Below are 25,301 nucleotides of genomic sequence, written 5' to 3' on the forward strand. Positions count from 1 at the left end.
ACAGTTTCTCACGCTAAAAGGGCCCCAGGAAATCCCCCATGGGATGAGTGAAGAATCTCATAACATATTCACTCTCTGGAGTTTTCTGGATCTAAGAGCACCAGACCAAAGCAAGGACACCTGCCCACTCCTGCTCCAAGAACCCATGCTTCCACAATAACCCTGGCTATGGAATATGGTTTGTGGCCCCCAGGACAGTTCATCCAGGGATCCCTGGCAGAAAAATCTGCTTGGAGCCTTCCTCCTGCAGGACGTCTTCTAGGATTCCTCCTTCTGCAGGGAGCTGATGGGTCTCAGCATGCTGGATCTCACCATGTATAACTGTCCTCTTGGGTGCTTCCTGTTGGAGGGGTTCCTGCAGATGGTGGCTCAGGAAGGAAGGTGAGGATTTAGGATTTGCAGTCTTCTGAAACCCTCTTAGGGTCCTGGGATGCACGGTGATTCCGCTCCCATGAGTAAGAATAGGGAAACTGCGGGACAGGTGTTAGGAAGCTTGCCGAGGCCATACAGCTAGTAAAAAGGCTTCAGAACCATGAATCTGACCTGCCACCCAGTACCCAGTGCTTTCCTCTGAGACAAATGGGGAATGGAAAGCAGAGCCCCCGTTAGTCACAAGAGCTCAAGACTTCAGGGGATGCCGAGTGACTAGCCCAGGACCTTTGCTTATTCACTTTCAGCCCAGAGTTATTGTGGAAGTTTGGATTCTCAGAGCAGGATTGGCCAGGCATCCTTACTTTGGCCTAGGTACCAGCCTGCTCCTTTTAGACCCAGCAAGCTCCAGAAAGCAAATGTATTGTGTGTTCCCTTAAAAGGAGCTAGGCTTAGCCCATGTGGTGCTTTTTCAAAACACTTAACTAGGACAAGGAGACAGCTCAGTCAGTGAATTGCTTGCAATGCAGTCATGAGGATATGAGTTCGATCCCCAGAACCTACATTTTAAAAAAAAAAATAGACTGATGGCTTGTCCTTGCAATCCTAGCACTAGGGAGGCAGAGACAGGGGGTCCCTGGGTCTTGCTGGCCTCCCAGCCTATCCCACTTGGTAGCTCCAGATCAGTGGAAGAGCCTGTCTCAAAAGAAAAAGGTTGGATAGAGCCTTGGGACCAACAGCCAAGGTCGTCCTCTGGTCTCCACATACACATGAACACACAAGCATGCACACACACAAACAAAAGAATATGTAGTAGGCTGCCAATATACTAGTGTTGAAATCTTAAACAAAACTCTAAATTTCCAACCTCTCTTAAAGCATCTGACATCCTGTGTTGGCCCCAGTCTCCTTTACGGCAATCCTCACCAATCCTTACTGTCTTTAGCCCAACTTGACTCATGGGGTCTCACTGCTGGGGGCATAGGGGTTCTCTAATGATCTGACTCAGAGTTCAAAGAGCAAAGATCATCTCTTGAGCTGTCTCACAGTTCAAGTGCTGAGCTCTGAGCCCCACAGACCGTAGTTGCTCAGTCAATGCATAGTGCAATACATAAGGGGTACCCACTGCAGGAGGAAGAGGAGACACCTGTATGGAAACCTACAGGGTGATCTGGTCAGTCGGCAGAGCTTTCCTATCATGCTTGAAGCCCTGAGTTCAATCCCCAGCATTGCATAAACCAGGCCTCATGGCACATGCTGGCATTCCCAACACCTGAGATGGAACCAGGAAGATGCAAAGTTCAAGGTCACCCTCAGTCATGCTAAGTTCTAGGCTAGCCAAGAATCCCTGTTTCTAAGGGCATGAACCCGGTGGAGGGCAGTTAAATTGAAGGGTATACGAGGTAGAAGGAACAGCCAGACCCACAGGCACCTTCAGGGAACCAGAAATAGCTGAGGTAGACCGGATGTTTAACTAACTGTAAGGGAAGAAAATGCCCCTTTAACACCTTCCAGGTTCTGTAGCCAAACATGTGTTCCCACAGTGGGCCATCCCCTGCCACCAGCACAAGGTACCTGAACGTAGAGCTGAGAAGACATGTGACCTTGGACAAGTTACTGAACTGCTCTGTGTCTGGGTTTACCATCAGGAGTATGGGGGCCAGTGATTTTTCCCTGTTCTGAAATGACACAAACCAGGTGTTTGGGCACACAGGAAGGGGTCAATAAATGTTAACTATTTTCAGTAGGAGGGAGGAGCACACTCCTCGCTCACTTATCATAGAAAATGATAAGTGTCTTTAAATAATGCGTAGGGAAGGGCAGGCCTAGCATGCAGCTGTGGCATCAGAAGGGACCTAGGAGAGCAGGCAGAGAAGTCCAGTCTGCTGTCTTTTGTTGTAGAAGGCCTTGATCCAGTCCGTAAGAAGTGACTCTGATTGTTCTAGGCTTGAAATGCACAAGGGAAGGGAGAGGGGTGACGCAGCTCAGCCATCACAGGTGTGACACCAGCCCCAAGCCAATTTTCATGACATCACCTGCAAAGGGCACCTTGAACATGGTGGCTGAAGGACAAACTCGCAGGAACTCCAGTAGACCACAGACCACCCCTGGAGGGCAGGAGGGAACCCAGGGCCCAGCCTTGGACTGAACAGGCTTCTGGAAGGGCAGGGGACATCTGGGTCACAGGACATAGGAAGTGGCTGACTGGTCTTGTGAAGGTGGCTAAGGGAGCCACTGTCTTCAAGTCTCTCAAGGGCTGAGGGCACCGAGAAGATCACAGATACACCGTGGTGCTCTGATGGACAAACCAGCACCAGGTTCCTCACTTTATGGAGTTTGGCTTAGGCCAACACATCTCATGTGTCCTGGAAAAAGATGAGCCATCATGGGAGACTTTCTTGTCCCTATAGTGTTGTGGGATATTTGTACACCGAGTGAAGACATATTGTTGTGATTGGTATAATAAAAAGCTGAGTGGCCAATAGCTAGGCAGGAGGTATAGGCGGGACTTCTAGGCACAGAGAGAACTCTGGGAAGAAGAGAGGTAGAGTTTGGAGCTAGACAGAAAGAAGAAACAGGAGGTGCAAGATGGAAAAGAGGTAATGCCATGTAGCAGAACGTAGATTACTATAACTGGGTTAATTTACATTATAAGAACTAGTCCAGACAAGCCTAAGCTAAAGGCCAAGCTTTCATAATTAATAATGTCTCCATGTTGTTATTGGGGAGCTGGCAATTCCACAAAAGATAGTCTGACAAGAAAGTTTGTACACTACAAGGCACTCTCTACCCACCATCTGTCAGGAAGATCAATAAAGACTGGAATGTAGGGATAGAAGGACATACCCCACTTCACCTTTCTAGCAAATCAAGTTTTTTCCCAAGGGTTAGAAATGTGGTGCTCTGTCAAATCAACCATTGCAACGCCTCCATGCTACTCTGTAAAATTGTCAAACAAAGACCAGAGCTGTGGCTTGGCTGGTAGCGCACTGACCTAGCACACACAAAGTCCCATCTCCAGCACTGCATGAATGAGATGTGGTAGTGCACACCTATGATCCTGGTACTTGGAACATGGAGGCAGGGGGATATGAAGTTAAGTTGATTAGCCCATATACCTCAAGTTAAGTCCCCTCCCCTCCATTCCCATGTCCTCCAGGACCAAGACACCCCTGGGGATTCATTTAAACCTGGTGGATTCAGTACAGGCAGATCCTATCCCCTCTTTCCAGACTGAGCAGTGTCCCTGTGTAAGCCCAAGGTTCCAAACAGCCAGCTCATGCACCAAGGACAGTTCCTGATCCCACAGACTGGGTGCCTCCCAAACAGATCAAGCTATTCAATTGTCTCACTTATCCAGAGGGCCTGATCTAGCTGGGGGCTCCTCAGCCATTGGTTCATAATTCATGTGCTTCCATTTGAACAGGACCCTAGGAAAGACACAGGGATCACCCAATGACAGAGAAATGGATGAAATCTACATGAACAACCTGGACGACAGTGGGAGTAATGAAGGGCAAGATTTGAGGGAAAGAAAGCTTAGGGGAGCAGGAGATCCCAGCTGGATCAAGAACAGAAAGGGAGAACGAGGAATAACAGACCATGATAAATGATGACCACATGAGAACAGGAATAGGCAGAGTGTTGGAGAGGTCCCCAGAAGTCCACAATGATATATCCTCTGTAGACTGCTGGCAATGGTCGAGAGAAAGCCTGATCTGACCTAGTCTGGTGATCAGATGACTAAACACCCTGACAGTCGAGCTGGAATTCTCATCCAATAACTGATGGAAGTGGATGCAGAGATCCTCAGCCAGGCCCCAGGTGGAGCTCCAGGTGTCCAACTGTCGAGAAAGAGGAGGGACTGCAAGAGCGTGAATTGTTGAATCCAAGATTGCAAAAAGCACAGGGACAAATAGCCAATCAAGATTTTTTTAAAGAAGAAAAATCATGCAGCAGTCATATACCCTGGAGAGGCTATTGAATGCTTCATTCCCTCTCTACCCTGGACACCTCCCCTACTTTTTCCTCAGGCCAGAGTCCTGTTCAGTGACGTTGTAAAGAGCAACAAAGCAACATCCATGAAGTGGGAGCCAGACTGGGCAGCAGGCGCCCTCCAGGTCTGCTGTTCACCAGTGGGGCAACTGGTTTGCTCCAGACCTTCAAGGGCTTTTTACTCAGATTTCCTCACAGAATGCCCTCTAGAATACTTAGCAGTCACTGTGCGCTCTTGATTTATTAACCTTCAGGCCTCATCTTTAACACCACCTCATCCAAGATGTGTGAGAGCCAAAGTTACATTTTAAGTTTTAATGACTATGCCTAAGAGATCCACGAAACAAAAATGCCTCTGATCTGCAAGCGCCTTGCCCAAGGACAGGTAGTTCCTGAAGTGATGGAGATTATCGTTTATGGGAGATAACAAGCCACTCTCCTAAATAAGCACCAGATCTCCTAAATCTGCACTGGATGGGCTTGGTCACATGTGAGCGGGAGGTTCACAAGCAGGATGTACACTTGCCCCTAACTAGACGTAGGCTGAAGGGATGATGTATGAGTATCCCTGATTGCTTCCATCATGGGAAATATTTAAGCTGCTGCAAAACTTGATTCAGGGCCATTTTTTTTTCTGGGGAACCAGGGATGGACCTGGCCAGAGTCCACCCACCTGGATAGCATTTGGTCAAGTTGGCTTCAAATTTGGCTTTAAATTGTGGTCGTGGTCTTACTCTCAATCAATGGGATTAACAGTTGCCTTCTTAGATTACCTACCTAAGGTCATCATGCTTGTTTTCTTACCTTAAAACACTGTGCTGCTTTGGTCATGACATTGCCGAGAACCCTCCCTCCAGAACTCAAGTGTCACAGGACAAAGGTACATCTGTCTCCTCTGCTGTATTAAGAATGTGTGGAGTCTGGGAGGAAACAGCGGCTCCACCAGGGCTGGAGCCCAGTGTGGGCCTGGCAGCCGGTCTTACAAACACACATGGCTAGTCTTCCCTCCCCGGTATTCATGGCTTGTCACAGTTCGGATGGGTGTCACAGCCACCGCTCAGTCACTGGCTCAAGTACAGCTTAGCAACCATCCTGGGGAGGAATGTGTAGCCGTGCATACCCTTCCCTTTGGTTATCAGACTGCTGGAGCAATGGATCCCACAAAATTGAAATGTCCCCAGAAATCAAAGTCTGGGGGCCTTAGCTCCAGCTGGAGGTTTCACAGTTATGACTGAAGCCCAGACAGTGGTGAGGGGCAGGGCCACACCTCGGCCAGGATTGCTTAGCTATGCATATGCGTGTAGACCATTTAAAGCTAAACCTCATGTTAGGACCCTGAACATGGACACAGAGGATGCTCACTGGACTTCTTTGCTCTTTTTCTGATTTCCATTATCAATTATGTCAATAACTGGGCTATGGAGGAGGGATGGTGAGCCTGGCTTGTTGCAGGCAAAGGCTTTCAGGGTCTACATTCTGACCCTAAACACAGTAACTTCCCCAACTTGGCCAGAGTGGCTGACTTCAGCACATGCTTTATCTCTGAGAAGCCTATCAGTGAAAACATCTCCAGGAAATATACCAGGAATGAGCTCTACCTACAGTGTCCCCACCCCCATGCCCTCTCCAGAGTTTTGCTATGTAGCCCCAGCTGCCCTGGAACTCACTATGTAGATCAGGCTATCCCAGAACTCCCAGAGATCTGCCTGCCTCCACCCCCACCCCCTACCTCCCAAGTGCTGGGATCAAAGGAGTGTGCCCCTATGGCCGGCTGATGTTGTCTTTTTCTACAAAATTTTTTTGACAAAACTCACTTGCTTTCTCTTGTCCCTTTTCAGAGGAGGGACAGTCTTAAGAGTGAGCTTCTGTTCTTGACTGCTGGGGTCCTAGATAGCACCTAGGGTTCTGGATCTCTATACCTGAGCAGGGCTGTCCATTCCATTCAGCTCTACCCATTCCAAGCAGCAAGCATTCCCCATGGGAGCAGCTGTGGCCAAGCCCTATCCCGCTCCCGCAGCCCCACATCACGTTTATAAAGCAATGTCTGCCCTTGAGAAAGGCAGGTGTAAAGAGCCCTTCAGAATGTCTACCGCCCTTGGAATGACATGGACTCCTTCCCAGAACCCATGCTCTTCTGATAGTCCCAACTGGCCACCTAAGATCATCCTTCGACCTCTCCCACCTCCATGACAGCCCACAGTGTGTCCTGCCTCCATTTTTTTCCCTTTCTCCACTTCTCATCCTTTTTTTGTCTCTCTCTCCTCTTGTTCCTTTTGTCTTTCTAGATACAACATACTCATTCCTCAATGACTACTTTGTAAGCACTCGAACACAGCATGAAGGAAGCAAGCATGGGGCCATCTTAAGAATGCCCAAAGCAGGGGGAACAAGTGCAAAGGCCTGTAGGAGTTGGCCTGCAAGCTGGAGAAACAAGCAAACCGGGTCTCCCTTTGGAGAAACCTTCCTGTGAATCCACCTTACCCCGAGCTGCAAAGTCCCCAACTCTGAGTCCTCTGGGCACCTGGAACTGTTGAGGGCTAAAGTTATATTTTAAGTTTAAATTACTGTGCTTAAGAGAACTATAAAACAAAATGCCTCTCACGTGTATGCCCCACTTGCCCAAGGGCAGATAACTTCCTGGAATGCTGGCAGCTGTTGTTCATGTAAGATAACAAGCATCACGTTTTCACTTCTATAAGCGAGGTTGTTGCCCAAAACTGCAAAGGATGTACTTGATCATATGTAGGTGGGAGGTACATAGGCAGCAAGTATATCAGGATGTATTCTTGCCCTTAATTGGACAAAGGCAGAAGTATGTAGTCTTGTGGACTTTTGCCTTTATACTTGAACAATGTAACCTGTGGTCATTCTCTGGGAATCTCAGATAAGGACTTGGCTAGTGTCCATCATCCTGGCCAGTACTTAAGAAAGCTTATTTCAAATTTGGCCCCAAAACTATGGTAGCAGTCTTATTCTCATCCAGTGGGATTAACAGAACCTCATCATGCTGTGATGCCCCCTCCACCAAAATCCCTAGAGACAGGAATTGTGCCTTGTTTTGACATCTTCAAGCCCAGTGTGGGGCAAATCCTTTTTTCTATAGGGTAGATTCTATTGTTTTGTTAAACCAGATATTTTGTCTAACATCACCTCTATAAAGTTTTGTTCAAAGACTTCTCTATAAATATTAAACTAAAGCTTAACTTGACACATAAATAAAACATACCTACAAAAAATAGTCATCCGTCCAACAAGTTATGGAGCCCACCTAAATGTTCATCTATAGAAGAGTTGCAGGTATGCAGGAGGGAGAATTATTCAGCAATAAAGGACGTTACATCATCTGTAGGAAAATTGACAGAATTGGAGGTTATCCTGTTAAATGAAAGGACAGGGACACAAAGATAAATATCATGTTTTCTCTTATATGTGAAGTCTATCCATCTACCTACCTATTAGTACTCGTCTATAATTATCCATATTACACGAAAGGAGAAGGGGGTTATTGAGATAAGATAAAGGACCAGTAGAAGAGGGAAGAGAAACAGAATGGCTAATGGGTGGTGAATATGAGCAGAGAGTGTGATACACACGTGTAAAAATGTCATAGTGAGACCCGGCAAGATAGTCCAGTGGGTGAACCTTCCTGGTGCTTGCCACCAAACCTGACGACCTGAGTTCAATCCCCAGGACCCACGTGGTGGAAGGAAAGAACTGACTCTCACATGCATTGTCTTCTGATCTACACACACACACACACACACACACACACACACACACACACACACACACACACCGTGGCTTGTGCAAGTCTTCACACTCCCACAAAATAAATAAATAAGTAAGGAAATTAATCAATTTGTTGTGATGAAATTCATCACTTTGCACAATGAATATAATAGTGAAAAAAATTAAGATACTCTCAACGCAAGAAGCCAAAAAACATTGCCTATGTGAATATTTGGCTGAAGGTTTATGTGTTTGGTTGGTTGGTTTTTTGTTTTGTTTGTTTTGTTTTGAATAACCCAGTAGTTGGGCCATCACAAGCTCCCTACTGTTCAAATCAGGTGCTCACAACAAGATGAGTTCTAGCCAATCAGGCTGTCTCTCACTTTCCACACCACTTCCTTTTCTCTGGCTATAAATACAACCTGCCCTTGAGAGGGTGGGGCATCTGGAATCACTTTTGGTCTGGAGTGATGCCTGACTCCAATCACCACCATAGTGAAGGCCTGTGGCAAGCTGCTAAACTAGGTTTGTCTCTTTCCCCCATAGCAATGTGCCCCTTGCAGATCAGAACAGTGGGAGACCTGAGGAGCAGGAGCTGGCTCACCCTTGATGACTCCAATGTCAAGCCCAGATACCTCCCAGAGAGGGGAGTGCTCAGGGAATGGAGGAAGGGGCCTGGAGGATGTGGGAGGGAGGAGAAAGGACTCCTTGTATGAGCCAGCAATGGTGTGGCACCCTTCTCTGGATTGCTTGGGTTGTGCCCTAGGTGGCCAGCACACAGAAGTTAAGAGGGTGTTAACTAGATGTGGATGACCCCTTTCCCCAAAGGGGAATGTTTCCTGTGGTTTGGATTAAAAAAAACCCAGGGGCTGAGGAGGTGGTTCATCCATACAAACATGTAAGCGAATAGACCTGAGCTTGCTCCCGAGAACCCATGTAAAGAAAACCGAACAAAAGACTGGCAGTGGGTGTGTGCCTGCCATCCCAGCACTTGGGAGGCAAGGGACTTACAAATAGCCGGTGTATTCGGTCAGTGAGTTCCAGGTCCAGTGAGAGGCCCTGCCTCCCAAAATGAGTTGAAAACATGATAGAGTAAGGCATCTGAGGTAAACTCTGGCCTCCACATTTATACACATGTATGTGCATATATGCCTGTACATATGTATATATACATGTGTGTGTATACACACATACATATATACACACAAACATGTACATACACATACACACCTGAGAAAGTTGGACAAACCTTCAGGCAGATGCAAGCATGAGCCATAACCCACCCTGCTCATAACCCTGCCTGCCCTGGTTTTGTTCATTTTAGGAATGACCATCTGAGTACCCTTACTTCAGACATGACCTGCCTCAGGAACTGCCCCAGCCCTGGTCTGACAAAGACTCACAGAAGGGATCCTGAAGATCTAGGAGCTTCCTCTGGCAGAAACTGTGCCCGCCCTTTCTCGGCCTCTCTTGGGGTCTTCAGACCCCACCTGCCCAGATTCTCTCTCTTTCCCCAGCCCGTTGCCCCTCCCTGTCTGGGGATCATCTCTCCCCATAACTGACCTCTTTGGCCGGGTCTCAGCTCCTGCTCCCAGGCCCTGTCCCCATGAGCAGTCACAGTAGTTAGAGTCTGGATCCCTAAGTTTAGGGCCTGCAGCCCAAGCATTGGAGCTGACAAGCTGTGAAATAAGAGGAACTCTGGGATGTTGTTTGTGAAGCCCACAGTAAACACTGGCCTGCAAGCATCCTGCTCAGCCCCCAGCAGCCTTCATGATGGCAGAAAATCCAACAAAAGCAGAGACTGGCACCTCACTGTCCCTTTTGCCACAGGGCCCCCCCACCTCCCCCACCAGTTACCCAGCACATTCCAGCGGGGAGGGGAGTGGCCAGGTTATCCAGGTCACTGCCTTATCCTTGTCACAAGCCTTTGCTAATCCCTTCAGTCCTGACTAACCCCCATGAGTTTACACTGGAACTTTCTTAATTACCTGAGAGGCTGCTAAGTGCCATGACTGTCTGAGGACCAGGTTGCCGTGATATGGTCCTGGCCAGGAGCTTGGAAATGGCTCCCGGGATGGTGGAGAAATGGATGCTGCTGCAGCCACTGGAGAGGCAAGAGTGACTCTGGATGCTGGGCCCGAGTCCAAAAGCAGAGGCAGAGAATCATCTGTTTCAGTTTCGATTGCTCCAAAGTTCTCTTCTGTTTAACAAGGGAAAATCCTTGTGGGAGTCTTTGGCTAGGGCTCAGATTCACAAGGGAGAGCCATGGCCCCTGAGGAACTGGGAGTTCAACCCTGGACACTGAACACAGCAGGCATATCACCAAAAACATCAGCCAAGTGAGTGACAGATAAACTTAGAACGAGAGAGGGAGCCGGCAGCCACTCCTTGCCCAGCCAAAACAACAAGGAAAAGGAAGGACAGACAGATGGACAAATGAGCAAACAGAATGCTGGGTCATCAAGGAGCCACATATCTCCCAAAGTTTCATTTTGAAAAATTTGAAATCTGCTGAAAGTTATGAGATTTATCCATAAATCCTTAATTATTATTTTACTGTTCTCTCTCCCTCTCCCTCTCTCTCTCTCTCTCTCTCTCTCTCTCTCTCTCTCTCTCTCTCTCTCTCTCACACACACACACACACACACACACAATTATTTGAGAGCTAATTGCAAAAACTTACCCTTAAATCATTCCCCATCTCTCCACTAATGAGAAGATGGTATTTTACATAAACAAGAAAAACCATGGAGAAATTCACACTAACACAATATTGTTATCTGGTGCCCATCAACTATCTAACAATCAAAAGTTTCCTATTATAAGGACAGGAACGCCCTTAAATATCATTCTTCTTTATTTTGTCTCTGCATTTCCCCATAGAATTCACACACTGGCCATTCACTCATTGTGACTGGTTTGTCTCCTTCAACCTGGTCTCCTCCTTGGTTCTATACCTGACACGGATGTTTGAAGGCAGGACATTTGTTCTGCAGAACCTCCTCCACCTGGACTTGTCGGTTTCTGCACAAGAACAATGCTAAACCTTTTTTTTTAGTAAGACTATCATGTGGGCCAAAGTCGGGGGACCTGTGTGTTTTCAACCTTGCTAGTCATTCTCTGCTGTAGTTATTTCTCATCACTGCGGTACAAATACCCAACAGAACCAACTTACAGGGATGGGGGCGTTGAGCCCACTGTGGAGAGAGCGGCATGGTGGAGCAGCTTCATGGCGCTAGAGTGCGTCACAGCAGCTTCCTAGGTCTTGATGAATCAGGAAGCAAAAGCTCATACAAGAACCAGATATTGGCAGCAGTTTCAAGGCCACCCCAGTGACTACTTTTAACTAGGCTGCTATACCCCCCAAGCCCCACAAACTCCCCCTAACAGTGCCACCCTCTGGAGATCGAGTGTTCAAATTCGTGAACCTGTGGGGAACATTTCAGATTTAAATCGTAACAGTCTGCCAACATTTTTCTCAAGGGACCTGACTGTTTTCTGTTGCTGTGATATAAACACTATGACTAAAAAGCAACTTTAGGGGAGAAAAGGATTTGTTTCATCTTACAGCTTAGGTCCATTATGGAGGGAAAGTGAAGACAGGAACTCAGGCAGGAACCTAGAGACAGGAACTGAAGCAGAGGCCGTGGAGGAACGCTGCTTACGGGCTTGTTCCCGTGACTGCTCAGCTCACTTCCTTCTATAACCCAAGACCACCTGCCCCAGGGTGGCACCCTCCACAGTGGGCTGGGCCTCCCAGATCAATCATTAATCAAGAACGTATCCCACAGATATGCTCACGGCCAATCTGATAGAGGAGATGATTCCTTGGTTGACATTCTCTCTTCCCAGGTGAATGCAGTTTGTGTCAAGTTGACAAAAACTAGCCAGCACACCATCCAAGCTTACATTTCTAGCAGCAGCAACTATAGTACTTACTCTTCTCAACGCTGTGAGATATGGAAAAGATACCAAATACCGCCAAGGGCAACATTAAAGAATGAAGGATTTCTTTTGGCTCCTGGTATGAAAGGATACAGTCCATTGTGGCAGGGAGAGCGGGAGGGAGGGGCACAGCACTATGCTTTGGGGATCTGATGCTGCCTACTCACATCTGAGAAGATCAAGAGACAGAGGAGGGAGAATGTCAACAGCTCAGTTGGTTTGAGCTCAAGTCATCCGGTTTGGCTGCAGGCACTGTAAGGAGTGGAGGAAGCCCTTAGCGAGTAAAGTCCTCAGACCCATGAGAAAATGGCAAAGCTTCCCCAGCCCTGTGGAGGTGGGGTGGGGATGGGGTGAGACTCAGGGGGAAATGGCAAAGCCTTCCTCTGCTCTAAGACATAACCGGAAATCGGGACTCTCAGTTGAGGAATTGCCTTTATCAGACTGGCCTGTGTGCAGGTCCGTGGGGGCATTTACATGATGGATGGTTGATCTGAGATGACCCACAACCCACTGTGGGCCCTGCCATCTCTGGGCAGGCAGCCTTGGGTTGTATAAGAAAGCAAGCTGAGCAAGACATGAGGAGCAAACCAGAAAGCAGCATTCTTCCATGGCCTCTGCATCAGCTCCTGCCTCCAGGTTCCTGCTTTGCACTCTGGCTTCATTGAAAATGGACTGTAACCTGTAAGCCAAATGAACCCTTTCCCCCTCAAAGCTGCTTTTGGTCAGAGTTTTATCACAGTAACAGAGAGGCGAACTGGTAATGCATATGTACTAAACTCTACCGTATATAAAGAGAGGGATGGATCCAGATACAGTACTAGTGGAAGCTTTGATTTCCTGCCTCCATCGATGCATCCATCCTCCAGGAAAAAGAAAACAGCCAAAGAAACTCCAAACTTAACCCAACAAAAGCTATCTGTACAGTCTCCACCAAGACAGAAAACAAAATCCAGAACTTCACGTGGAAACAAAGGCCCCGACTGTCAAGGCCAGCAGGACCCCCACCGCATGTTAGGCTACAGACTGTGGGACTCCAACATCACGGAAATTCTTAACATTCCAGAAAAGAAGAAACTCCAGGGAAAGTGAAAGAGGCTGGTTAGCTGGTGTAATTATTTGGATTATAAATGTCCCTTAAAAAGCCATAATGATGAAGGCCTGGTCCCCACCCTACAGCATATTGCGAAATAATGGAAACTTGGGATGAGAGTGAACAAGGGGGAGATCTTTGGGACCATTCCGGGAAGGGATATCTGAATCCTGAATATTCCTCTCCCCACCTCTCTCTCTACCTTTATCTTTTGCCCTTAAGTCCTGGGGATGGCAGCCTAGCCCAGCCAGCTGGGGCTGGCAGAGTGCTGCCTTTTCTCATACTAATACATACATCATCATGTTAACCAAGTGGTCCACACGATGCTTGCAGCTGAGCTGTTCCTTTTCCCCTCAGTGACTTCCACTCAAGTAAAACCATGTTCCTGGCTACACCATGGGGAAGAATTTCAGGATGATGTGGAGTTGGAGTTTATTAAAAAGCATTTTGACATTGATTTTAATCACAGGTACCCAGAGAACAGTGAGGCACACCCAAGTATGGGGATGGCCTCTCAAGAGAGAGTCACTGCATGTCTTGGCAATGGCTGCACATATAATCCCTCAGCTTTCTAATTCCCATCACTAGGAGAAAATTGTTCACAGCCAGTTGAAAGGTTAAAGCATTTCCTTTTATAGGCAAAGCTGTAAAGTGGATTTATGAGGGCGTTGTCAGGAAGAAGTACCCAAAGTCGGGGTTAGAAGTCCTTTGAGCCCAGAATTTGCTTAGTTTACTTATTATCTTTAACGGTTTTTGGCTTGAGATGTGTTGAGGAAAACGCCCATTGTCTCTGCAGGCAGTTTTGGCTTTATCAGCAGTGTGTGGGGATTCATGACTCTGCCAGCAGACGAACCAACCAGATCTCAGGTGCCATCTCCCACCTCCTCAGTGTTCTTTCTATCCTGCCTCGGTTGAGTGGCAAGTCCTTGTCTTATCTTAGAAATAGTTTCAGCTTTCCATGGTCAGAACATTGGCAAAGGCGTTTTCATACATAGCCTTTAGGCTTTTATCTAGTTTGTTGAGGTGTTTTTTTTTTTTTCATCATAAAAAGTCTATCTTATGAAATGCCTGTTCTACATCTGTTGAGATGGCCAGGTGGCTTTTGCTTCTCCCTCTCCCTCAACACACGATGCAGATACCAAACCATCTTTGCGTATGAGGATGGATCCCACTCGATCCTGGGTGTGGCCTTCTTAACCCACTGTCGCATCTGGGGTGTGAGGATGCTGCTGAGGATCTTTGAGTCTGCTCATCAGAGAACACATTTTGGTTTTCATCTCCCTCAACCAGCATGTGATTCCCATTTGAGCAGACATCTTGCCTTGTTCAGTGATGTCCAAGAGCTTAGGTTAGACATTGGTAGAAGGAACACAAGTCAGTGGCCAGGATTCTGAGAAAAAGCGCTGAAGAAATAAGAAATTAAAAAAACCTCTGGTGTCACCAGGGTCTTTAGTATTGATGCAGTCCTAAAGCCTGGACCTGGTGGAGCCACCAGGATGTATGGAGGGGGAGGCAGCTTCTGTCTATTGCACAGTAAGTGCTCCAGAGCCTGAGAGGTTGAACGGAAGGTGAATGGTCCACCCCAGGGGATGAGGTCTCTGAGGGGATGAGATCTCCCTGAACCTTGATGTAGGCTTTGCATCAGGTTCTTGGGGAAGGACCCCAGGCTGAGAGGCATGCAGGAGCTGGCAGAGAGCTTTGGAGGGTACATTACTTCATTGTGGCTTTCTTTCTTTTTTTTTTAAAGGGGAGAACACAAATGCTCCCCTTCTACCACAAATTATAGTCAGGTTTCCCCTCCCCACCCCCCACATTTGAGGAAACTTCGGGGTCAGCACATCTGCAGTGCAGTGGGTAAGCATTGTTGGGAAAGCCACCTTCATGATCATGGTATCTTCTCTGCCAGGTAAGTATTCACTGGGGCTTTCTAATAACAGCAAAGCCCCCAAAATGAGTAGTCTAAAAGTGGCAAGATAGTAAGACCCAAAAGTGGGGTGACATGAGAAGGAAACCCTTCACCCTGTGATCTGGCTGGTTTATCCTTCCTGCTGGCACAGCCAGGAAACTCCACACACCGCTGATAACACCAGAACTGCCCACAGAGATGAGGGGCGTTTTCCTAAAGACATCTCAACCGAAAATGTTAAAGACAAATTAAGCCATGCCTACTTAGGACCCAAATGATTTCTAACCTTGATTTTTAGCACTTCCTATTCCCGACAACACTCCTTGTAAATCCACTTTACAACTTTGTTCATAAAAGAAAACTCTCTTACTTCTCAACTTCCTGTGATTTACACTGGGTGATGGAAATCAGAAAGCCACGGGGGGCCAAGGAGTGACTCCCCACTGAGAAGCCCATACCCACACTTGAGGATGTCTCATTCTCCCTGGGCAACTCTCTATTAAGCTCTGTGCTTAAGGTCTGTGCTTGAAGATGAGCTCTGCTTCGTTGCTGGCTTGGCCTAATAACGCTTTCCATGGCAAAGCCAAGAATCCAGCTTCACCTGAGTGCAAGGCTCTAAGTGGGGAAGGGAACCCACAGGCCGCACTTCCTGGGGTGCTGACCCCACCTCGCTCACTGCTGACATAAGTAACAGAAACTGATTGGCTCAGGGCTCTGAGACCAGAGGAATGCAGATGGTTGGGTCCTCGGGAGGCCTGAGAGTCTGTCTAGGACTCTCCTGCCTGCTGTTCTGGCATCTTGGGCTCCTTGGGGAGTAGAAATGTCACCTTGTGAATACTTCCCTGAACCCACATTTCCCCTTTGTGTAAAGACATCAAGGTATATAGGGTCAGACTTCTAATGACCTCATCTTAACTATTCATATCCGCAATGACCCTATTTCCGAACAGGGTCATATTTCAAAGGTTTCAAAATTGAACAGGAAGTGAGGTCACAAAAGGGGAACACCATCCAACCAATAACATATTGAAAGAAAATCTGCATTTTGACAAGGTAAATTTGAATTTTCAGGAGGACATCTGCTTGAATGACTCACAGTATAAAGTAAATAATGATGCAGTGATTATCAGTCTTGTTTATCAATAACTTCATGGGGAAAATACTTTACTTCTTACTCACACTAGGTTCTCTGAGAGTAGCAGAATATTCCAGAATAGATGTCCTTCGTTCCATGACTCAGTGTCCCAGAAGACTGCTCCCATCTTCATAATCTCCTACGAACACAGAAAGGTTGCTTCTGGTTTGGGTTTGTCCTGGCCTGAACATGATCCTTTGAACTTAGGTAGTTCTATGATATTCCTCTGCCATAGGCTGGAAAGAGCAAGGAATAGATGGGGGTCCATTGTCATCCCACAGCCTCTTCTGTAGGAATGTCTGAAGGACTGGTGTCTGGTGTTTTACTTAAGGCCATGGGAGCCAAATTCTTAGCACAGGTTGGAGGGCAGTGGGAAAGATGTTTACTTTAGGAACTAAAGCGCTCCAATCACTGTATCCCTGAAGCCTGGCATGGACTCAGGAAGCATTAAGAAGCCCATTGCCTAACAAGTGAGGACTCGGAGGGACTGTGGGGGGGGGACGACGACAGTAGTTTGGTGGGTTTAAAAATTCATGTGGGACTGGTAAGGTGACTCGGTCAGTAAAGTGCTTGTCTTGCAGTCTAAAGAACTTGAGTTCAAATCCCCAGCACCCAGGTAAAGAACTCAGGTGTGATAGCATGCCCTTGTAATCCCAGTGCTGGGGAGGTGAAGGTGACCAGGTCCCTGGGACTCACTGGGCAGCCAGCTTAGCTTACTGTATAAAGTCCAAGTCAATGAGAGGTCCTGTCTCCAAACACAAGGGGGACAGTTCCTGAAGAACAATATCCAAGGTTGTCCCCTAAACTCCACACATATGCACATACCCCTGCACACACAGGCACCTGCACACACAGGCACCTGCACACACAGGCACAGCCACAGACACATAAACACACGAGAAGAAAATCACGCAGGAGGAGAGGAGGAGGGAAGAAGAAAATACAAAGGTGCTAGGGCGGCTTTTGGGGGGACCGAGGATCAACCTCATCCAATCCTTCTCATGCTGGAGTGGACTGTGGGGCCCCAAGAACTGGACTTCTGCATCACCCTCATCACCCCTCAAGAAGTTTGTGCAACCTTAGACCTTCACAGAGGTTTAGCGTGTACCCTTTGTAATCGATGGGTGGATGAAATGAACAAATCCAATCAATGTCCTCTGTCCTCTTCCCAAATGTCACAATCTTTCAGAAGAAAGGAACATCTCTGGCTTACAAACACTCCTATTCCCACCACACAGTCCTTGCCTACTCCTGGTAGTGGCTTCTAGGAGGTGACCTGTTGGTCATTCCCAGATTGGATTATGGAAAGTTCCTCAGCCAAGAACTGAGCCCTTTTCTCAGCAGCCAGCGAGGTTTCAAAATCGGCTGGAATTTATTGTGGTGTCAACCCATGATATAAAGGATTTTCCTGCCAGATGGTAAGGGGGAAAAGGGGGGATTACCCAGGGCATTGGGTATGCTTATCTTGGAGTCCACTATTTGGCCACGCCCACCTCTCCATCCCTGTGCCTCACCAACCCCCAGCCCCACAGAAGGAATAGCTATTTAAGGGCAGTTAAAGTTCAGGAAAAACAAGACAGGCCCTGGAACAGGAAACTGCAGCATCATCTCAGAGGTAAATGCCCAGAGACTTCTGCCCTGTGGCTGCATTTGAGTGGTTGTATAGGTGGGTGTATGCATGTGTGTGCATATGGACATGCCTGTGGATGTGAGCCCCCATCATGTAAACATGTACAAGACAGTATTTGTGTGCAAGTATGCTGTATGGGTTTGGGAAGGTGCTGAGGGAGAATTCAAGAGCATGTGTGTATACATGTAATCTACACGGGGTTAGAAAGGCTTGCAATGAGAATGTGCAGTTTTAGTTGGGGATGAGAAGATTGGGGATCAGACTCCATGGATGGAATTCCCAAGCCTTGAGCCTAACGTAAGGATGCAGGTGGAGTAGCTAACGAGGAGAGGCATTGCCTTCAACTTCCCGATTTTGTGGAATGAGTCCAGTCTCCCAGGAGGAAGGAAGGAGGTGTAAGGGTGGTCCCAGTACTGTGTCATTCCTGTATGAGAAACCGTGCCACAGTGCCAGGAAGGGACAAGAGCTGACACTCATGATGCACTGTCAAAAGCCACTCTCTATGCTCTCTATGACTTGGCCCCACACAAGAGCATATCTGTGCTCCAGGGTTGCTAAGTCAGCCAGCAGAGCAGGGGCTGGGGCAGAGGCTGAGAGTCCTGGGAGGAAATGCCCAGGCCAGTCCGTCGATATTTGTCCTTCACAGACTGACAACATGAAGGTCCTCTGGCTACTGGCAGCTGTGATCATGGCTTTTGGTAAGACCTGACCCTGAACTCCACAGGGTGGGGTGTCATCTGGGAGAGAGGCACCCCACCCTCCAGCCTTCCTTCTCATTACCCCAGCCCTCTTTCAGTGAGAAGAGGAAGAAAGTCATTTGTGGGGAGAGAGACGCCAATGTGGAAGAGGGGAACAGGGTCCCTGCCTTTCACCAGCCATTTCTCCATTTCCTTTCAGGCCCAATGCAGATACAAGGGAGCATTGCCAACTTTTGGCAAATGATCCTACTTAAGACAGGAAAGAGAGCTGAGTTAAGCTATGCCTTCTATGGTTGCCACTGTGGCGTGGGTGGCAGAGGATCCCCCAAGGATGCAACAGATCGGTGAGGACACCCCAGTCTTCCTTATCTTCTGTTCACTTTGGCTGGGACAGGACTAGAGCAGGGCTGGTGCCCACTGTGTCAATGCCCTGGTGGGGATAGGACTAGAGCAGGGCTGGTGCCCACTGTGTCAATGCCCTGGTGGGGATGGGACTAGAGCAGGGCTGGTGCCCACTGTGTCAATGCCCTGGTGGGGATGGGACTAGAGCAGGGCTGGTGCCCACTGTGTCAATGCCCTGGTGGGGATGGGACTAGAGCAGGGCTGGTGCCCACTGTGTCAATGCCCTGGTGGGGATGGGACTAGAGCAGGGCTGGTGCCCACTGTGTCAATGCCCTGGTGGGGATGGGACTAGAGCAGGGCTGGTGCCTGCTGCCTCAGGACCCTGGTGAATCCCAGCCAGCAAAATAGTCAGCTCTTTGGGAACTCCACTCTAGACCATTCCAAAGTTTTTGAGTCTCTGCAAAGGGTCAAAAGGTCAAGGGAAGTGCAGAGGCACCAGGTCTCCAGGGCTGTGAGAAGCCAGCCTCAATAAGACGTGTCCCCCAACCAGGTGCTGCGTGGCTCATGACTGTTGCTACTACCGTCTGGAAAAACGTGGGTGTGGTACAAAATTTCTGTCCTACAAGTTCAGCTACCGAGGGGGCACAATCACCTGCGCTGGTAAGAAAGCCCCCAAGATGCCAGCAAGCTTCCCTCATGTGTTTATTGGGCACACAAATGTTGGGCAGTTTGCTGGAGCAGAAAGGGAATTTAAGAACCTCACAGAAGACTCTAACAGGAAGGCAGAAAAGGCCTTTGCCCAGCCTGAGCTTGAGGTAAATCCTGCAAGCAGTGATGTCTCAGCTGAGTCCTAAGAGAGTCAGTGAGGCACACAGTGGGAGAGGAAGGTTGGGCCATCCCCCAGGCGAGGCACAGTATGGCCAAAGGGTCAAAGAGGACATGTGCTACCCAGTGGACATGTGAAGATGAGTCTGAGCAGAGCGACAAGGAAGGGGCAGGGTCAAGAATTCCTGGCCATTGTCTTGAGGTTTGTGGACCACAGCAACAGGGACCTGTTATTTAGCAAAGTAGCAAGACACACTTTTGTGAAAAGAAGGCTCACACTAGCTGGGTGCATGGGGTGGGGGGTGTGCGCCAGTGAGCCATGCTACCTGCAAGAGAGTCAGTCACACATGGTATAGAACGGTCAAGGTCAGATTGGAAAGATGACAACCTGTGAGAATCCTAGGACAGTGTGGTGCCAAGTCTGGGCAGCTGCTACATCCCAGGATCAGATCTGCTCCTTAGCTCCGGCATGTTGCCAATGTCTGTACTTATACTCTAAGCACGCTATAGCTCCAAGAGCCCTCCTATCCTCCAGTGACAGGTGGCTTTCCCTCTCTAAGACTCTTTGGAGAGGGGAAATGAACACTTCCCAGAGTCCCTGTTGACTTCCTCTTCTGGTGCTTCATTCAGAATGAAGCCGCATACATACTACCTTAAAACCAATCACAGCCAAGGAGAATGGGTGGACCCCACAGGTTCTCACCAGTACCATCCATCCCGAGGCCAGTGAGGCTGGGCTTCCTCACACAAGCAGGTCTGTTAGCAAGAAGGTGAGGCCAAGCCTGTAATCCCAGCACTCGGGAGGCAGAGGCAGATGGATCTCTGTGAGTTCGAGGCTAGCCTGGTCTACAGAGCTAGTCCAGGACAGGCTCTAAAGATACAGAGAAACCCTGTCTCGAAAAACCAAAAAGAAAAGAAGGTGAGGCCAGAGCCATAGCTCAGTTGGCAGAATGCTAGCCTAGCATACACAAGGGCCTGGGTTTCATCCCTAGCACTATATATATTGGCATGATTTAGCATGCCTGGGATCCCACAGCTCAGGATGTAGAGGCAGGAAGATCAGAAATTCAAGGTCATCCTTAGCTACATAGAGAGTTCAAGGCCAGCCTGAACTACATGAGACCCTGCCTTTGAGAAAACACAACAACCTAGAAGAGGGTGCCCAGGAAGTGAAGCAACCCTCTGGCAGTGCCATGCTTGGTTGCTGCATCCCCACCAGATGGGGTTCCGCCTTCCCAGCAGCCCTAGTACTTGTCCCAGAACAGGCAGGTCCCCACAAGCAGCTGTGGGATATTAACAACCGTCAGCTCAGTGTCTATTTTCCCCTAATTTCAGCAAACCAGAACTCCTGTAGGAAACAGCTGTGCCAGTGTGATAAAGCCGCCACTGAATGCTTTGCCCGGAACCGGAAAAGCTACCATTTAAAGTATCAGTTCTTTCCCAATAAGTTTTGCAGTGGGAAGTCACCCAGGTGCTGAGAGACGTGACATCTTGACCTGCCTCCTCCAACACCCCTCCCCAGCCCCACCAAGTCCCCTAGTGATAAAGAAAACACCCCTCTCCCACCCCAAAGGCAAGGTGGGGGCCCTCCTGTCGCCACCCAGAATGAGACACCAAAGCCTGGTGAGTTAGACTGACCTGTCCCCACCACTCCATTACCTTGGACTGACAGATTTCCCATGTCCACCTTCCCCTTCACATCCAACTTCCCGCCTCTCAGAACCAAAAAGAGTCCTGGGAGGCTCTCACAAATAAAGTAATTCACCAGCGACCGTGTGTGTTCTCTTAACGTGAAATGAGATAGATGTAAAGTGTGCATTCTAAAAGTACAGGCTTTGAGAGATAGCTCAGTCCATAGGCTGCTTACCATGCAAGCATGAGGACCTACGTTCAACCCCCAGAACCCACAGACACTTTGTTTACAATCCCAGAATTGGGGAAACAAAGACAGGCGGATGGATCCCTGGGACTCACTGGCAATTGGCAAGTTCCAGGCCAGTGCAGGACCCTGCCTCCAAAAACAAGGTAGATGGTGTCCTGCGGACCCACACCTGAGCTTGATCTACAGTTTCCACCCATAGACGTGCACACATATGCATGTACGCATGGGCACTCTCAGAGACACAAACACAAAAGAACAGGCTTCCGGATCAGTCTAGATGGGTCCAACTGTAAGTCTCCCACCACCTTAAGCCCTGACTCTCTTGTTCAAGTGGTGCCTCCCGCTAGGGCTTGTTTGAGAATTAAGAGAGGAAACAGAAGGCAAGAAGTATCCAATCTGACTACAGCTGCCTCCCTGTCAAAGGCAGGCCTCCCTCTCCCCACCCCGAGGCCAGAGCCATTTCTCCTGGCTTTCGGAGGATGCGGAAGCTGAAACTGGCAGAGTAAAGTGGAGTTGCTTCCGTGAAGCCTCCACCACTTTGAACTTAAAGAAAACAAAGATTATGGAGGATGGCATCTTGTGCCCACACGCCCGACACAGACCTCCTCCCGGAACACTGCCAGAGCCATGGCGTGTGCAAAGCTGGCCACCAAGCAAAAATAGAATCCTGTGCCGCCTGCACTTGTCAAACTGAGAATCTCTGCACAGATCTTTAAGATGCCCTGACAGCTCCGAGGATTCTCTTTGCCCCTGAAAGAGCAACCGGAAAGCAGCGAGATCCCCAGTTCTGGGAATGGTCTGTGGGCGCAGGATGACAAATAAACACTCTCAGCTGTCTGTCTCTGTTGACCCCTCTGCCTAGTCTGAATCTGCTAACTTTTTCATTTGTATTAAAATAAAAAGACAAACTGCATTTAAAAACAATTAAAAACAAAAAACTATGCCAACCCTCAGATGAGAGTTTTCCTTTTGACATTTTGGCCAATAGAAGAAAAGATTTTTTTAATTCCTCCCACCCCCAAATAGTGATTTTGTAACTTACAACATCTCCTTGGCAACCCAGGCGCCTAAGGCACCCTTCTCAGAAATGAAAACTTGGGATTTGAGGCTTGAGATGATGAGCTTCATGAAGTTGTTCCGTGCTTTCAGGTCACCCGGATGCCGGAGTCTGAGCCTTGTGCAATAAGAAGATCTCTGGCATGGAAAATCAGTTTTAAGTGCCACACCTACACAAAAACTGCCAAGGACCTTTCAAAACTCATTCCCCAAAATGCTTCCTGCCCAAACTGATGAGCCCAGCAAACCATCCAAGCAAAAGAAAAAAAAGGATTGAAGGGGAGGGGTGTTGGTGGGCCAGCAAGATGGCTTAGTGGGTAAAAATATTTATTGAGCAAGCCTGCCAACCCAAGTTTGATGCCTGGAACTGACATGGTGGAAGGGAAGAACGCTGTCCTCTGACCCAAACATGTGTGCAGTGGGAGGCACCTGTGTGCTTATCCATGCATCATATGTATACACAAATAATTTATAAAAGGCAATTTCATTATTATTCTTATTAAATTCAGGATGTTTGGGCAGTGTGTTATTCTCTAGTGCTAGCTAACATGTAAACTGAGTGAATTCCAGGAGAGCCAGAGCTATACAGAGAAACACTGTCTCCAGGGAATTTCCAAAAAAAAAAAAAAGTCATCCTCATGTGTCAACTGCCCAGAAGAGAAGCTAGACTCAACCCAGCAGATGACGCCTGTGTATATTATCTTGATTCTGTTAGCTGACATGGGAAGACCATCTTCAATGTGGTTGGCACCATTCCCTGGACTAGGGGCCCTGAACTGTATAAAACGGAGAACTGGGTACTAGGGAGCATTCCTTGCTCTCTTCTTTTTGCCTGTGGATGCAACATGACCAGCCACCTCACGCTCCCCGTGTCCTCGATGTCCCCACTGCGATGAGCTTACCTTGAACTGTGAGCCAGAGCACACACGTTCTCTCCCGAGTTGCTTTTGTTGAGGTGTCAGAGCAAAAGGAAAAGAAACTAAGACAGCCACCAAGAGGCCAGCTCGCTACGCTCCGTTACACTGGGACTCGGGCATGCTCCCTCATGCCTGGCGAGCTGGCCTGTGTCAATAATTACATTCTTTATAATTGGCATTTATACTTGTGGGCTTTCAGGCAGTTTCTTGCCCTTCCCTTTGCTGGCAAGACTGAATCAGATGGTCCATGTTGCCCAGTCAATGTCCTGTCTCCTGGTGACTGTCACTCTGGGTAGGGGGACAGAGAGGTGAGAAATCATCCTTTTCATCATCCCCTCTGCTGCCACCATAAGGCAGGTACTTTGCTCAGCACCTTATCGCCAAGCACCTGAATCAGCAGCGCTGACTGAGATCCTCATCCTGAGGCATGACCTGCCGCCCCAGGAATAAGGACCCGAGAAGAGGAATGGATGGCCTCGGAGGGCAGGGGACAGCCTGCACTGCTTTTCAACATTTCTCCCCAGGCAGTGATGTGGGACAGCTGTCACTGAGACAGAAATGAAGATGTCCTAGAAGACACTTGTGCCCCGCCCTTCGATGATGGAATCTCCAGTGCCAACCTGAGGAAGAATCTGACTCACACAGTTCTGATGGCTCGCCCCAGACCACCTTACAGGGGTGACCCGAGCACGCACCACTGGGTCAGTGATGGGCAGGACCACACCTTGACCGGGGCCACTTAGTTAGGCACAGCTCTTGCCCTCTCCATGTCAAAACCGTGAAGATGGATCTGGGGCTCACCGAACCTCCTTGTTCCTCTTCCCACCATGGCTACATTGACTATATCTTTCTCTGCTTTTCACGGTTGCTTCCGTTTAATTGGCCTGTTGAGGTTGGGTGGCTGAGCCCGGCTTGTTAGGGCTGCCAGGGCCCAGCCTCCGACTCTAAGGGCTCTGGCGACATCATCACACCTCTGGAGCTGAATCATCTCAGAATCAAGGAGCAAAACAGAAGAAAAACACAGGCTAGAAAGTTCTCTAGCTAGCTGTAGTAGCTGGGGCCTGTAATTCCAGCACTCGGGAAGCTGAGGAGGAGCCTGAATCTAAGACCAGCCTAGACCACATAATGAGAGAAAAGAAAGTTTCCTCCGCCCTGACCCAGGGTCTGACCCTGCTCACCCTCTGCTCCAGGACCCACGGGCTCAGCTCCCCACAACTGCACCCTGCCGTCCAGGTTGTCCCCGGCTTCCTACAAGGCTTGGCAGAGGATTTCTTGTTATTTCCCCAGATCCAGGCTCCTCTCTCAGGCCTGTCATTCTGCCAGACTGGTTTTGGCAAAGGAGCCAGAAGTCTCTGCTAATTTACAGTCTTGGCACACAAAAAAGGGGTGGGGTGTACAGTGCAGGATCGTGTGTATAATCTAAAAGCACACACAGAGTTACACAAACACTGAGTCCTTTTTCAAGGAACAACACATCTAAATAAGCAAAGAGTGGCACCAACGGTGGATGGAGAACCAGAGAGGAAAGTGAACGTAATACAACAAAACCGTGTCTTCCACCAGCCAGTGGTGACAGCATGCTGTGAAGAGAGACCACTGGCACGGGGTTAAGAACTGAGCAGTTAGAAAGGTGTTTAGGGGCCAGCTAGATGGTCCAAGGTGCCTGCCACCCATCCTGGACCTGAATTCGATCCCCATGATTAGGAGACAAACAGTTCCTGCAAACCTGCCTTCAGCTTCCACACATATACCAGGACTCAGGGATGTGCACACTTACATAA

At 48.5% G+C, this 25,301-nt stretch overlaps 2 protein-coding genes and 1 non-coding gene across 8 annotated transcripts in view; 1 reads left to right on the forward strand and 2 right to left on the reverse strand.

Moving 5' to 3' along the window:
• The window catches only part of Pla2g5 (phospholipase A2 group V), a 40,082-nt gene extending 15,338 nt beyond the window's left edge, over window positions 1-24,744 (reverse strand). Inside the window, exons 1-2 of one of the 6 annotated variants that reach the window (XM_036179124.1) lie at window positions 24,699-24,744; window positions 16,215-16,309 (exon numbers count right to left, since the gene is read on the reverse strand). In XM_036179124.1, coding sequence (XP_036035017.1) covers window positions 16,215-16,303 — 89 coding nt within the window. In that variant the 5' untranslated portion in view covers window positions 16,304-16,309; window positions 24,699-24,744. Of the gene's footprint in view, window positions 1-7,591; window positions 7,709-10,082; window positions 10,353-16,214; window positions 16,310-22,589; window positions 22,684-24,698 lie in introns of those variants that run through there. The other 5 variants (XM_036179123.1, XM_036179128.1, XM_036179126.1 and 2 more) reach the window with 5 other exon arrangements.
• LOC118579053 lies at window positions 14,874-15,043 on the reverse strand. Its single transcript, XR_004944420.1, has one exon. It is a non-coding gene; the product is annotated as a U1 spliceosomal RNA (small nuclear RNA).
• Pla2g2a (phospholipase A2 group IIA) lies at window positions 18,456-21,143 on the forward strand. The gene is made up of 4 exons (XM_036179131.1): window positions 18,456-18,498; window positions 18,698-18,842; window positions 19,391-19,500; window positions 21,001-21,143. The coding sequence occupies exons 1-4, from the start codon at window positions 18,456-18,458 to the stop codon at window positions 21,141-21,143; spliced, it is 441 nt and encodes a 146-aa protein (XP_036035024.1).
• Window positions 24,745-25,301: the final 557 nt, after the last annotated feature.

This window comes from Onychomys torridus, chromosome 2 (genome assembly GCF_903995425.1).
Source record: "Onychomys torridus chromosome 2, mOncTor1.1, whole genome shotgun sequence".
In the NCBI taxonomy this organism is placed as follows: domain Eukaryota; kingdom Metazoa; phylum Chordata; class Mammalia; order Rodentia; family Cricetidae; genus Onychomys; species Onychomys torridus.